Source organism: Mya arenaria, chromosome 15 (assembly GCF_026914265.1).
Source record: "Mya arenaria isolate MELC-2E11 chromosome 15, ASM2691426v1".
NCBI lineage: Eukaryota > Metazoa > Mollusca > Bivalvia > Myida > Myidae > Mya > Mya arenaria.
The window spans coordinates 11,094,885-11,111,432 of NC_069136.1; the positions used below are offsets into that span (position 1 = coordinate 11,094,885).

The 16,548-nt window shown below is 34.1% G+C and overlaps 2 protein-coding genes across 3 annotated transcripts in view; both read right to left on the reverse strand.

Annotated features, from left to right (window-relative positions):
* The window catches only part of LOC128219936 (calcium-activated chloride channel regulator 4A-like), a 45,053-nt gene that overhangs the window by 21,235 nt on the left and 7,270 nt on the right, over nt 1–16,548 (reverse strand). The window contains exons 11-12 of one of the 2 annotated variants that reach the window (XM_052928122.1): nt 16,326–16,481; nt 15,279–16,113 (exon numbers count right to left, since the gene is read on the reverse strand). The exons of the other annotated variant lie outside the window; for it this stretch is intronic. Of the exons in view, the coding sequence (XP_052784082.1) occupies nt 15,848–16,113; nt 16,326–16,481 (422 nt within the window). The 3' untranslated portion in view covers nt 15,279–15,847. Of the gene's footprint in view, nt 1–15,278; nt 16,114–16,325; nt 16,482–16,548 lie in introns of those variants that run through there. 2 annotated transcript variants of the gene reach the window in all.
* On the reverse strand, nt 12,990–15,199 carry LOC128219937 (uncharacterized). The gene is made up of 2 exons (XM_052928123.1): nt 14,692–15,199; nt 12,990–13,183 (listed from the first exon to the last, which is right to left on the reverse strand). Exons 1-2 carry the CDS (start codon nt 15,149–15,151, stop codon nt 13,119–13,121), a joined length of 525 nt encoding a protein of 174 aa, XP_052784083.1. The 5' UTR covers nt 15,152–15,199; the 3' UTR covers nt 12,990–13,118.

The following is a 16,548-nucleotide window of genomic DNA, read 5'->3' on the forward strand; positions in this document are numbered from 1 at the left end:
AAATGCATATTAAAATCTTATTCATTGGCTCATTTTAACTACATATAGAACTCGAAAGCTTACACAAAAAACTATTTTATCATTGTGTGTTGAATTGGCTCATACAACATAACAAGACCACACAATAATATAACGATATACTTCAATAGCTAAAACGTACCTCCAAATGTTCCTTTGTACCAATAGAAAATTTACCGACGTTCGAATATTCGAAATACGATTCAATTCCCGTAATCGTCATCATTAATGTTGCATTCTATGACGTTAAACGGACACCGATGTATTTTTTCCCAAGCCAGTTTCGATTTTGAAAGTAAAATAAAGTCTGTCCGATGTAACTCGTACACTTTGGGACAAAATCTAAATAATACAAACAATAACTGTATATTAAAATGTCAGAATCAAATTCCTCATATAGTGTTATATTTTCAATAATAGCTAACAAATGCCTAATAAAGCAAACCTGATCATAATTTAAGTGACAAAAGAGGATACGAAGATAAAAAAAGCAAAATGCAACGATTGTAGGAACTACCGTCACAGCTTTGTTATCAGTCTCAGTAACAACACCTGTGACGGCTTCTGAAAAGACGGCAACGAAACTAACACCGCCTCGATCAAGGTAATTCAAGAGTTTTCCGCCTGTATCAGATGCGATGTTTATCATCCTTTCATCTGCATTTTGAAACATGGACACTGTATGTACTACTACGCCAATTGAAATCGCTTTCTGTGTTGCGGTTATTAATTTGCATTGTTTCCGTCATCACCACCGGACATCAATATGATTTCACAGCCCTTCTTCGATCCAAACTTTGTTCCAAGCATCTACAGAGTTCATAAACCAGGTTACATTATCACCTTAATGGTCTTATATGTGTTATATTCACAGGTTTTACTTTTAATATTATAAAAACTATTCAAACATTTGACTAAGAAATTCATTAAATTGTAGCAATGGTGTGCTGTTGCCATATTTTGATCGTCTATGCAATAAAGGCAATTGTTGTTGTTGTCGTAAATAACAAAGATTCTAGAACAACTGATTGCTTTTTTGATTGTCTAGATATGGCATTTACTAAAGAGTATAAGCACAGATACTACTGAGAGGGTAACCATAAGTAATAAGGAAAACATTATCGGAATAAATTCAAGTAGGAACATTTTCACACCTCAATAGCTAAATGAACTCCACATCCTATCCATGAACCACCACCAACATTGGACGGAAAGTTCTGAATCAATTGTTCACCCATGGAATCATCCGTTATTTGTACAATCTCGTTTGCCTGCTCGGCTGCGCTGCTAAACCAAACAATTCCGAGCCAACTGTCAGTCCCCAATACTTTATGCACCACGTATACGTCCGCATCATGTAATCTCTCGATCATCGCCTTCGGAAACACGGATATAGAGTAAAATTATTAATAAGATTGCATTTTTCAATGCTCGACCTTTAAGTTATGTTTTTAAACCGGCATCAATACTCAGCATGTATAAAACGTTATCCAGACATTTACCTTTCGCATAAAAATATAAAAAAAAGCAACAACAAAAAACAACAGAGTAATGTGTAGGTAACAAATTTGCATAATATCACTAGTAAGATGTGGTCACATGTTTTATATTAATATCTCACAGATTGAACGTTTTGACCATTTTTTTTTATTTTTTGTCTTGGAACGAACCAATTTTTGCGAAAATCCATGAAAACCAGTTATATAAGACTGCTGACAAAAAATAAGATCACAGATTTTTATATTTAAGTTCAAAAACTGATAATTTTTGCATTTTCCTTAAACCGTTAGTAACGGTTTAAGCCATAAAACATTAATTTTCAAACGGAAATATGAAAATCAGCAATCTGATCTTTTGTCAGCAATCTTATATCATTGGTTTGCAGATATTCACGCAAAATTTGCTTTTTCAAAGACAAACAATAAAAAAGCTGAGTTCACTAATAGACACTATGAACATATATCTAACAAGTTGCATGTTAATATGTATATATTGAAGGGGTTCTTTTTTATGACCAAGGTTAAAATTCTTGCACCACAACAACACCAACGACGACAGCGACACCAAGGCCATGCTAATAACACAACTTGTTTCCAGATACGGACGATCTAAAAATATAATTAAGTACCAGAGGAACATTGCATTGGAGGAAATGAAATCTTTTTCGACACTAATGACCTGTTAAGTAAGTTTCATTTAAATATGTTAAGTAACTACATTATCAGTACAGCCAAAATGAAAATCTTTTGCATATAAACGAAGCTGTCGTCACCGACACCGAGACAATGAAACATCAAGACAAGCAACAAAATTGTATAATGTCAAATATAACAAAACAAATCCTTTGCTTATCTACTTACCCCGCTCATGCTACCAGATACGTCAAAGACAAAAATTCTTATTGATTCACTTTCTTGAAATATATCAGACTCCTGCCATGTATCAGTGTCCTAAGGTAGAATAAGTCTTGCTCCTTAAACGTAAATTTCACATATGTAGCAAATTTTACGTGTTGCAACCTATTAATAACATTAGAAGGGTGATGATAAATCACATGACCATGATTTTTTTCTCTTTGAAAGTTCTAGCAGGAATGGCTCTCTCATTAGGAATACAAAATGTACGCCAAACAGTTTGAAAAATCTTCGTGTTCTCGCATAACCTCCCAAGCAATTTTCCCTCCACACATCTTATTCTGCATATTCGGAGCCCGACTGTTATGCCGTTTCCATTCAGGAGTTGTGGTTCGTCTTTGTCGCAAAACATGGTAATCTGTGCAATAAATATAATTTAAGCATATTGTATCATTTTATAACCAAGGAATGGCCACATGCGTAGGTCTGTGTATTTGTATTTGCATTGCTGAATGTATTATAATTGAGCTTTCGTTAATACATTAATTCTGAAACTAGAACGGTAATCAGTAGGCGGACTTAAATATTCAATATTACCGTTCAATAAAAGACCTATATTGAATGACCGATGTAATGTTTCAGCATTAAACTTATCATCACACAGCAGCTTGATAACAACTTTTGTCGAACGAAAATCCATTCTGGAGGGAAATGAAATAAATGAAGGAAAAAACATAATGTTACAGTCTTTTATAAATTATATCAATTGACATGAAAAAAACAACAGTCAGAACCTACTTAACATTTATAAAATTATGATCAACACGGATTTATAGATCGAAACCAAACGTCCGCACTCAAAAAGTAACAGTTCCTTTTTGTTACCAAATATTTATTTATTATTTGAAGATCATCCTTATACCATATAGTATGTATCAATTAAAGTAGAAGTCATGGCAAGGTGGATATTTAAAAAGCAGTTTGAACTGTCAAGTGACGAAAGTAGATTATACCAAGCTCCATTGGCGGTTTCCAAAAAATTAAAGGCCCACCCGCGCATTTTGGCTGTCTAATGGCGTGACCCCACCGCATCCCAAAGAAGTTTAAAGAGGAATATATAAACCGAAAGGGAACATTTAGCATCATCTCTGAAGATGAGTTGAGCGGTCGATATTGATAAAAATGAAAAGAGTTGGTTGTGTAAAGAGGCGAATGACATCTGTTACGTTACCCAACGAAGCGAGGCGAGCAAAGAGTGGTCAGCCCCGTTAAAAAGATGTGGAACAGTTTCTATGTGAGTCACCTTGGATCGATTGCAACCACAAAGAGAGGCTCAGAGCCTCGTCTTCGTATTAAATCATATTTGGTACAATTACAACCGAATGATGTGCATCTTTGTTGAACTCACAAAAGTCCCAATTAAATCAGAAAGTTTCTGCTCGCATATTCCTTGAAACTCAGGATATTCAAAAACGGTTGCCGATTGGTTGACAATGGACATATTGTTTAATACGAGGTTACTGTTGTTACCCGCATTGTGGTTCACTTTAAAAGAATATTTTTAACATGTTTGTATGTGTATATAAACATGCACATCTACAACATTTGTCTTGAAGGTTGTCAGAACTGCTGCGGATCACACATTTTTTTAATTGTAGTTTAAGAACAAAAGCCATTCCAAAAAGGTAAATACTATATCGTTAAGAATGCTGTTAACTTTAAAAGAAAATGTTTTAAACATACTTGTGTGTGTATATAAAACATGTATATCTAAAATATTTGACTTGAACCTCGTCAGAACTGCTACCGTTCACACATTTTAGTTTTAGAGCAAAAACGATTCCAAAAAGGTAAATACGATATCGTTAAGAATGCTGTTAACTTCAGTCAAACATAATAAATAACAAAAACTGACTTTCACCTCACCTCGCGTTTGAAATTATACGCTCGTTGTGTATAACTTAAAAACCTTAAGTAGTGGACGCAGTAACTATTACTTATAAAAATGGTTGAATGGAATGCCATACCGATGGGATATAGTGATAACTCATAATAGATGTGTTGGTGCTCTGTGAAAAGCTTGGGCAAAACCTGCATTTCGAATTCATTTTCTTTGCAGTGTTGTTGACGTCACATTTCCACGATTATTTACAACGTGTTCCAATGCCTACTCTTCCTTCAACGTTTTCTGTGCATCTATGAAGAAATATATATCAAAATTTAAAAGATTCGTTATACATTTCATGCCTAATCTTATCCCAGATTTATTTTAATCGTTTCTGTTGGATTGACAATAAGATCGTGCGCCAATTCCGAAACATTTTCTGCAAGTTTCTTTCTTTTTGTCAGCGCCCTCGACCAACCGACAAAAAATTGTGTAACTGTTGAGACAATCGCGACAAAAATGACATAACGTCATTTGTTGTATTTTTGTTCAGATCGCGAAAGGATTGGAAACCATCAAGTTTTTTCAGTCTGGTAGCTGTGATCTAACATTTAGACATAACTCAACACCCTTCCTTCCGCTTTCCATTCAACTTCAGTAAAGTATATATATATATTTATATATATATATAGCTAATTACTTGACCCTACGTAATACAATAATCGCCCTTAGAATTTTTTTAATACAAATGTATTAATATCGATGTGAAACAAAAACCCAAACTAAAACATAATTGTAAAGATGGTTAAACTCTATTAAAACTAATGTGAATATGTGTCTATTGATTTATATAGATTTTTGGACGAAAAATAGTGTATTTACTAAACTCATATAGGGTATGAGTTAGCTGTATTAGACACAATATTTATTTATTTATTTAATTGTATTATGATCATGTTTTATTCATTTGACTTTCATGATTAAAAAAAAAGGCATATGAATCAGTTTCTTCAGATTCACAAATATAAGGGATATTTTAACTTCATTAACAGTGAAAGTTGTGGCTACGTAGCTTTTAATTAATTTTCTTTTTATATAGGTTATTTTTTTATCTGTACATATTTTTTGCTTTAATCATTTAAGTTAGATAAGTTGAAATTTAGAATGCTTTAAAGTGTTTTAAAAAGAATACATTAGCCTATATTGTGCGCATTAGAACATTAATTATATTATATGTCATACCCTCCTGGCTTCCACTTTCCGGCGTGCTGGTAAAACTGTGCTTAATTTTGCTGCCAGTATTCATCATATAATCCCTATCTGAGGTGGCCCCATTCATGAACTATGCAGATTCTAAAAAAAAATAAAAAAAATGTGAACCTATAACTTAGTTAAACGTATATTTTTGTTGTTGACATTTAATCGTGTTTTGCCGGAACGGAATGCATGCTCTATTCGCTATACATGCATGCTGTTCCTTGACTCACTAAATTTAATGATCGGTTGTCTGTGCCTTACTTTGAATAAAATACGCAATATTTATGCTAAGTTCATGTTTTTTGTATGCAGCTTGAGCATTCATTTTGTGTTATTTGCAGTGGTAGACCACTTTCAATACATTAACTCCTTTAAGAATAAACAGTGATTTCTACCTTGTGTTAAAATTAAGTTAAGGGGGGAAAATGACACTTACTTATATTTTTGATAATGGTAAATTTCAATCCTTAAACATTACTGAACCTTGATTTCCTTTCTGCATTAGTTTGTTTAAATTGAACTCAATAGTAAGCTTGGGCCGAAAACTATGTCTTAGCATAGTTAAGACAATGATTCCGATTGGTAATTGTGTTTACATGCACATGAATATTCTTACATTGCATCATAAATGTATATTTCTTATAATGAGTTAAAGCGATTGAGAGCAATTTGATGTTACGATATTTAATGTTGCTTTTTTGTCTCCATATTTTGGCAAAAATGTTCTGTCCGTGGCGTACATGACCTTGCTCTGCGTTCTGATATCGAACAATACTTTACAATATTTTGAAAGGTGAGTAGCATAAGGAATGACGTGTACGTAATACGCTTAGATAAAACTGAACCGTGATCTCCCCACATGGTAGATCCTGTTTCCAGCAAGAACGACGGCGTCAAATACATATACTGTCCCTCTTTGCCGCATCCCTGCTTTTTAACATGTGGTGTTTGTATTCCCTTTTTCTACCGTGACATAACCTGTTAGAGATAACGATGGGACTTTGAAAATGGTTTCTCGTGTGAAGGTCCATGTTTTCGACACAATGATGTTTATTTTTCTGTAATAAACCCGATTCTCTGTTGCTTCAGCTAAAAGTCGAGATGCGTCGGTAAGGGCTTTCTGAAAAAAGCAATAAAGAAATACTAAAACTACAATGTGATATGTATGCTTGACAACAAACTGTTTTGGTCAACGTCATTATCATATTCATAAAAAAAATCATTAAAAGGCAATATAATCTAAGGAAATAAAGCGTGATAATAGGAAACCAGCCGTCGCTTTTTTTCAATTCTTCACTTATTTGTTGTTGTTGTTTTTTAATTTAGGTTTAAGCAGGTTCCAGTATTTTCAAGAAGATCATAAGCTTAACTTAACGATTACACAGACACTTTGCACTCAATGTTAAATCTTGTTAAAGATATTTAAATAAAAAGATGGAAACAATCACAAGCTGGTTTAGGAATTTATTCTCGATGAAAAGTTGAGTTTTAAATTCCGTGAAAAGACATGTCTATCTTGTTTCGTTCAATAAGTTTCCAGCTCTCATCCACGGAATCTTGTATTACAATTTTTACATCTTCGTTGCCATTATATTTTAAGACAGTAGCTGATGTAAAACTACAAACAGTTAAAAAGATAACACGAATCATGTCCGTATACATCGACTCTTATCCGAGCAAACATGTAAGATACTGGCATAAAGCAAACAGATTTAATGCGCTGTTGGTGATCTGGGCAAGTGGTGCTTGATATGGAAACTTAGCCACCATATCTTTTCATAAAAATGTCTCATTATTACATAAGACTCCTATTCCCGACTTAAATCTTAATATGAACTAAGGCGCTGCATCTTCGGGTTTGTAGTGTTATTACCGGAAACGCTCTTGTTACAGCTTACTAATTATCGAAAATCATGAAGTGTTACGAACTGCTTTCCTAAATGTGTCACCGTAATAGTCTGTTAATGTAACCTTGACTTAGATGACTACCAAATAACAAGCCCAAATAACTATTCAAAATTGTATTAGGTTTATTTATATGTATGTGGTTTAGGTTATACGATGGGTTTCCTTTATTCGTAGTTAAAGAAAAGCAAATCAATCACAATAACAGCATAGCATGTAAATAACATATGATTTCAATTACAATAACAACAATTATTTCAGTAGCAATGACAATAGAAAAGCATGTCAGCAGAAACAACAATAGCATAGGGTAGGGGTTTTGTAAGCCATTACCACTTTGTGGGAAATTTCTACAATATTTTTCAGCGGAAATTGACCAATGTTTTTCCCACGATATGAATGATAAGAATTAAAAGTACAAATCATTTCCTTTGTATTAACATGTTCTAGAAAGGAACATCGAGCAGGAGATTCATTAATGCTTCTGCTTGGCATATAGTTTTACTGTTTTTGCTAACTAAATTGTGTATTTGAATCGACCCAGTTTTAGTTGCAAAAAGAATTACTGTCAATAATGCAATACTATCATATGCTAACGCGTGATTAACTTTTAACGGTGGTTATAATGCAATAATTTCGCTTAGCATAACACACAGAATAAGTCCAAAATAATACGTTGCTTTGTAGCTTTAAGCCAAGATGTTCCATGATGTGTCATGATTCGACATGATTTGCAGGCGCGTTGTTTGTAATCTTTAAGATTTGCCCATGTCTATTAAAAACTGTGTTATTACGTACTTGTCAGTGGTGTCATTGAGAGTACACTACAGTGGTGCAGTTAGGTTAAACTTATTTATTTTAAAACGATTGTGTATCGAGTTATTACAACATTATATGAATCACTCTCGTTGGTACTATGTTACGCGAGAGTGTGGTTTTGTGTTGTGGGGAAACCGGAGTACCCGGGAGTCCGGCTTGGTGACTCTAGCCTCGTGTAACAGAAAATAGAAAAACTAAACTTTTTGGAGTGTATATATGCCATAGTTTGACAGAGAGGCGCTAATAATTCAAGGAGCCTCATGCTCCGAAAGCGTGGGACTGGTACCCTTCCAAGAAATTCTAGTACAAGTTGTGAAAGGCCCTCCTATTGCATGGGACCCCTAGAATCAGCCATATTGTTCCGGTGTTTTGCTGAAATGGATTGCTTCTAAGATAAAATGTCTGCATGGCGCTGATTCGTTTCGATTCCGCGAACAGTTTTTATAATAATGAAAACTAAAAAACCATTATCAATTCGTTTGTTTAATAACCATGGGTCACACAAAAGCATACCTGGCCAAACCGGGACCGTTCCTAAAATGATTTCAAATTGTTTCAGGTGCATTCTAGTTTAGTTGCCATTGAATAAAATGCGCCGTCCAAACGCAGCCGCAGCTGCCGCGTTGCATAGTTTCAACAGATGTTATAACAAAGTTACTGGCGCAGTTCAAACCTTGCGCGGTTTTCATCGCCAGACTTCAGCTACCTGCTAGGTAGCTATAGTATTACAGTCATTGTCGTTGTTACCGTTCCATGGATAGCTAAGATGGGGTATAAGGCAGTGGCCGCCATCAGATTTCGCAACCAAACTAACAAGCGAAATCAACGATGTCTTAAATATTTTCATTTTGGAAGAGACAAGATGACGGGCGGGGAAATAAATCTCATAAATTGCGGGAAGATGGCGGTTGTTTTTTTACCACACGGAACCTACAAGGGTGGTCAAGATTAAAGAATAATCAATCAATTAGTGTAGGCTAAACGATGGCATTGTCTACTATTAAGATAACGCATTTCTGCTGTAATTATTTTCGTTTCAACATTTGTTATACATATTGTTTTCCTACACATGAGAGTCATTTGAATGGCCCCAGACAACACGGTGCACCAGGCGGGCCGCCAAAAATGTATTATTAATCAAGAAACGAATCGGTCCAAGATGTGACATTGTTCTTTTCTATTGCGACTGCAACCTGAAAGTCTTTCTCCTCCTGTTAAAGCCCCAGTGCCACTTAGGATGGATTAATAAGAGAAAAAAAATAAAAGTACGTATATAACTATAATAAAGTATAATATATATAATGGTAAGTAATATCCCTAGGTATTGCGATGCTTTTTTAAAAAGAAATGTATGGGAAATACAACTGAAATCCTTAAAAGGTCCACTGACTTAATATATATAAAATCAAAAATACAAAAGCTAAAAGTGTGGTCTCAGACGAGACATACAATGCAGTTGTCCACTGGTGTATGGAAAAGGTGGAACGGGGTGAAAGAAAGGCATGAACATCACCAGGAAGGACGAGTTCGAGATGCGACTCCTAAAATGGTAAGTTTGCCGTAACAAAACCATGCTTTCAAGTGACCGTAAGCATTGATTACGATCATTGTCCTTCTTGAAACAAATTTATTCTTACTTGACCTTAAACAATGTTAACTACTCTCTATCTTTGTTGAAACTTCACCATTTTATAAAGTTGTGTTGTATATCGTTCAACCAATGCAGGTGTACACTGTTGAGGCGCCTACGGGGGAAAAGGTCAATTGTAAACCTGCCTGAAATTGTTATTTTAATGGTAAATCTCATTACGTCAAAATGTACAAATGAGAGAGCTTGCAAACCGAAGCAATATATAAAACAAATGGTTACATCATACTCGCTGGTACATGTATACATTTTTACCGATTCGGAACCGTTAACCGAATATGGGAATCCGAATGTAGGACAAGTCGAAAACAAATTCACGCTATACTGAACTGTTGGCGATTTGGTAATATTTTCTGCGAATGAGAAGGTTGTTTCATTTTGTGTTCATGTCTGCGACAATTGCCTTGCACTATCATTTGTTTTAATTTGAAGAAACGAGTGAATTTATATTGAAAATTTATTCCGATGGTAATTATGAATTGCCTTCATTGGGCTTCTCGTTATCTACTTTAGCTGAACAAAAATTAATTTTTAATGTGTATAACCCATTGTGACATCGTCCTTAAAAGTAATTTCATATTTCTTTCTGAAGTGCTCCCAGTAATAAAACAGGAAGAAACCTTGCCATACCGTAAAAATACCTGTCAATGGACCAACCAGAACAACTCTTAAGGCTAAACATTCAACCCCAGCGCTAGCAAACATTGCAGGACCAAGCTTTCCTGTCTTTGATATATCTGTCAAGCATGGGGTATGTTAAGCGCAATATTTGTGCATGCGACATCAATTTTATTTTGAATGGAAGAATTATGTTTAAGGAAATATAGGTAAACGTATGAGCTTTATTGTTACTGTTATTTCCAGTTAAAAAAATAATACCTGTATGATTATGAGAGTAATGGCAGAAATAATGGAATAGGTAATGGCAACCTATATTATATATATTTGCATCTTAAACAACGAATAAGTGTTTAGTTGCAAATGTTTCAGACAAGAGTCAGGGGAGAGCATTGAGGCAAATTACAAGCAAAACACATAGGCAATTCACTTATGGAGTAAATAGATGACAGTTATAGTGTAATAGAAAATCTATCCACATTTGAAGAAAATAGGTGATTCAAATGAACCTTGCAGCACATTAAATATCATTTTCTTTGTAAAATAGTACTAATCTGGTATTGATGAAGAATCGATAAGGGGGGGGGGTAAGCTTATTTACTCTCGCCATCGGGCTATACCCATCCGGCGAGCACGCTACGTTTTACAATAATTCCACAGTTTTTTAAAAACATTATTCTGCTTCGTTGATCAATGGTGGGTGCTATGGACTAAACACAATAAATAAAAATCTACGGTTAAAAGTTGAATATTAAAATCATATCTTAAGATTTTATCACTATAAAATGGAGCAACACAAAGCTCGTTGTTTATACCCGTTAAATGTTTACAAAAGCGTTCAGTACTTCCTAAATAACTATAGCAATGTGTGAACGGCAGTTTTATAACACTAAGGTCGTCAGCAAATGTCCTTCGTATGCTATAAAATATACATCATCATGAATTGCAAAGAAATAATTCCGTTCGATTCGTGACATCCACCGAGTATTTTATTGATTGTGTCAATCTAACGAAAGTTTACCAATCGCTAGTTTATCCGACGCACTTAATGCACTTAATGATATTTAAGCCGTCATTTAATAGTTAAAATATATTTTTTCAAGCATGTATGCCTATGTATATTAAAGACTATTTTGATTTACACTTAACATTAAGAATTAAAAAGTAAATTAATTGAATAAAAACAAACGAGTAGTGGGATATCAGGATAGGTCCATTAAACGTAGCATGTTAAGCGTCATAAGTTTTCTTGCATTCGTCGTGTCCGAAGAAGTTTTACACAAAATATCAAGATGCCATTCTAAGTCAATTTATAATTTCCTATCAAACGGTATGTTCTGTTTTATCAATAGATATTTGAATTGTTATTATAAGTTGAAATTAATTATAGCAATAATTCCACATGGTGACCTCATATATAAAGATAACGCAATTTAAAATGAATTTCCAGGTTCTGATTCCTTTTAATTTAAATAGATTTTACTTTTTATCGGGTTCTCAAACCTTTTGTTTGATATTTATAATAATTTGTTGATGCTACACGTGTGATCCTTAAACTCGTGCTCCATCTACCACAGGTATCTGAAAGAGGGGTTGGAGTTACGCCAAAAGGCACGTGAAATCACCGAGACCCATTCCATATTGTTCCTCACCTTTTCGACGTATAACGATGTTATTAACATGACGCAAATAGAAAGATTGTCGGTGTTGAAAGTAACCCAATGAATTATGCAACCGTGTGATATTATTTAGTTACAAAATATAATACCTTTTTCATCATTGACAATCGAAGTCGGGCCTTTTGGCTTTAGGCCGGGATATAGGTAATACGAGTACGTTTTCATATGTTGCCATATATAAGGCGTAAAGTAGTATGACTTCTCACCGGTAGTTTGTCAGATAACTGGTCAACATCATATAGCGTACGAGTATTCAAAGATAAAGGAGGGTTTGAGTTGGGGTTCACATCATTGTTTGAAACATGCAATCATTAACTTTAAATACAAAGAATGTTTCTCCTTCAAGCAAATGCATTTCCAGTATTTTTAAAGCAAACGGCAAAAATAACCTAGAAGTTGACACGGAATGATAACAAGTTTTCTTAACGCAAGTTCATTTTTAGCGCTCAAATATTAAATTCAGACATTAACTGAACTAGCCATTGTCACACTTTGTGCCATTTCTGGTTTGCCATATTTGGTTTTTGTGTCATGATCTGAAAGAATGCGTGTTTTTAAACTGAATCTAAACATGCAACATTTGGTTGATACATTATGAACAGTGTAAATAACTATTGCCAATACAGTAGTTCAATCTTTCCTCTACAGACAAGTATTTTTGTAAATATATAATTGTATTGGTACGTTTTGCAATTAACCAAAACACATATTAAAGGTCTGCCTCCTGGTTTATATTTATATTCTATAATTACTTTAGCAGTTGTATTTTATTTCATGACGTAGTTCATCTAAAGTTAAATACCACATTATGTGGTTACAAACATAATTTATTTTCAATATACAAATTATTTCAAATACATTGTCACATACGTTTCTTTAAAACAAACACGATACAATTAGTCTCCTTCAGTACAATGAATGCATTGAAGCCTTCACTAATTCTCTGTCACGTAGCTGACGTTCGCATGTTCATGGAGTGCAGCTTGACCCATTCGACTCACTGGAAGAGGAGAGAATTAAAGTATAATGTTTAAATATTCATGGGTGTTCCTCTTATTATAAATGTTCCATAATTCCTGGGCTGCTTGGCTTGTCTATTGTTTTATATAATTTGTAAACCCAATAAATGTGATAATTCTACGAAAATATGCATTTATGTTCAAAGAACCTTTAGCATATAAAATATCTCAAAGATAAAGATAATTGGGTAATCAAACCAATGTAAATATTTGTGAAGTGTTTATTTTATTATGAATTATATATGTTTATAAATGTGTATAAAGTATGAGTACCATTATACAATGAGACAATATGTTTGTGACATCCTTATAAACAGTAGGCTGTGTCCATCATCAATATAACTACTTGAAAGAAATAGTACAATATATTAGAGTACTGTCAGTGAATAAGTTTATTGAAAACCCAGAATGTTATAGAAAAAACTGCTAAAAATCGTCCGAAAATATATTTGAACTAGCATCATATCAATGAAAGACTATGTTAGTATAAATATACAGACGATTTGATTCAAGCGAAATAAGAAAAGTTGTTCTCAATGTTTGTTGACACGAGCAAATGCTTTCACTAATGCTGTATAATATATATTGTGAAGTAGTATTGAAAATTTCATTCAAAATAATAATCAAAAGCTTTTCTATCTGTAGTTTTCAACAATCACCATTGTCAGCACCGAGAACTTTAACACGTCATGTCGTCGTTGCGAATAAATGCAATTCATTGCGAAAAATGAAATATGCCCAAGTTTGCGCTTAACTTTTTATTGTGTGTTTCATATTATTAAGTTAATTGTAAATTAGACCTCTTAGTTGGATATTTTCTCTGTTTTGTCTCATTTATAATTATGCAAGTTAATTTCTGGTTGCAAATTTCCAATAAAAAAAACCTCTAAGGCGCTTTTAATAAATCTTGGTCAGAAAGGTTAAGGTTTAAGAGATAATTAGAAGAAATTTATACACAAAGTGGAAAAACCATATATACATTCTTAATTGATCAGGTGTAAGAGGTAAATGTTAAATGGTAAATAAGCCGCATAAACAATATGATAATGATTTTGCTCCGTGTTTAATGTCAATTTCAGGGTATTAAACGTTTCTGCTCTCGTCAGCGAGTTTCTAATTCTATGAAATGAATATGGCAATTATGATCACAATTAAATATTGTACAATGTTTCAAAGAATGTGCATGCTGTAAATTATCAAATTTCGGTTGAGTCATGTTACATATGAATATTGTGACTAGCAAACTTTGTTAAGGGTATAAGGTCCAAAACATTCTGAAGTGTTCCATACCCTTAGTTTCCTTAACAAGGTTTACTAGAATACGATACGGTCATTTCTACAAAACATGTTTTCTAAATGATTCGCAATATTTACCCCGTCTGAGAATTAACTTAACACTGTTTCATAATTTTAATCACATTGAAAAATGCAAAGCCTGTCCAAGAACATTAAGGGCAGCCTCGTTCAATAAACCTGAAATAATATCTACCTTCGTAAGTAGATCGCTGTTTTCTTTTTCTCAGAATGACAAACAGTATGAGTCCAACAACAACCATTCCAGCAAGAACCCCGACGCTAACTCCGACAATAAGCCCTATGTTACTATCATCAACGTTAGGACGTCCATATGAAACAACCTGTGTCACAGCGTCCGTTGCCACAGTCGTAGCTGTTACAGTTTCCGTTGTCACAGCGTCCGTTGCCACAGCCGTGGCTGTCACAGTTTCCGTTGCCACAGTCGTAGCTGGGGAAGTAATGATTTCATCTTCAAATTTCGTGCTATTTGTTTTCCCCTCGAAGTTCATTCGAAACCCTTTGGCTACAACGATAGACACAATGTTGGAAACTTTCCCCTGATTCCCGGCCTCATCAACGGCTGCTATTCCGAGGTAAGCCGTGTCAACGTATGTTTGCTCGGCGTCTACTGAGATAACGATAGCCTCCATCATACCCGACTGTTTCGGAGTAAGGCTAACGTTACCGATGTCGAGCGTTTAAGCCGAGGAAAAGTTGTTAAAAATTATGTCAATGTCATTGGCGTATCGGATTTCATAAGCAGATGCTAAAAATATATAACAGTAGGTATACTTTTAAAAGTAAAAACAATTTTATATAAATCGTCTTTGTACTGTAAAAAATATTTAAATCCAAAAATAAGTAAATCAAATCAAATCAAAAGAGGAATACACCCTTCCTATATTTTCATAACACGAAGTCTAAAGAGCAAACAGGGTAAATATATTTTTAGACATTTAAATTGTCATTCTTCTGGGTTGACTGTACCTATATGGCTGGTTATCGAAGCTGACCGTGATATTCTGTCCACACAAAATCACACCAAATTTGATGATGATTTGAAAAAGGCTTTTGTCGTTATTTAATATTAATGAGACTAGATCAATTTTAGGTAATTTCTATAATTCAAGGCGAAATCACTCGAATGACTTGAGCTAAATGGCTAGTTGTTAAACTTATCCAGATAAATTGCCCATATAACATTAGGTGATCATTGTACAAAGGATTATAAAATCTCAGATTAGACAATCTTGGGCAATAACTTTCAAATAACTATAGCGATATTGCTTGTTAAAGAAAATATACGTACATACCTATTATATAAACGGGCGTATAAAGAGGGTAACTTTTCAATTAAAAAAAATATCTATCCAATTGAAGAACATCATACCCTGGCCAATGTTCATATCGTTCCCCGTTGCCGTCCATGAAACTGTAAAGTTTCTACTTTCACCATTTGAAGTCATTTGTGTTTCAATGTTCACAATGTTAACATCAGTTATTTGCCCTGGAGCAACCGTATCCGATTTATTTGTTGAAAAGTTTTTGATGTAGATCGGCTCCGGAAGCGAAAATCGCTGGAAACTGTCGGATATAATTTCCGGTTCAACTTCACCTAGGTGAAATAGTTACAATACCGACTTCAATAATTGAAAATAATTGAACCTAAGCACATACGCAAAATACAATACTTTACATCGTGAATCATACATATTTGTTGTCGCCGGTTTGTAAACGAAAAAGTAGTATTTAATCAAATTAAATACAATGCCGTGGGAGATATATCTGTTTTAATATAACTATATTGTCGGAAACAAACAGGGATACTTTCGTCTATAGCCGATGCGCCGTTAATTGATTTTATGACGCTAGTGCCGTTCGCCTGTCCATTGACCAAGACTCGAACATTCAGACGTCCATTTGTTAAACATTTCGGTAACAAATAAACGGAATAGGTGCCATCTCCTTCCAACGAGTCGGGATCTGTATAACAAAATACGTTTTGTTCTTTTTTGTTAATATATCTGTTGTGTATTGTTGGTAATTAACA

Coding starts and splice junctions, on each gene's coding strand:
- LOC128219937 (XM_052928123.1), bottom strand. CDS start 15,151: ATGATGGAGGCTATCGTTATCTCAGTAGACGCCGAGCAAACATACGTT. Junction 13,184..14,691: donor ACAGCGATCTACTTACGAAG/GTAGATATTATT, acceptor CTCCTCTTCCAG/TGAGTCGAATGGGTCAAGCT.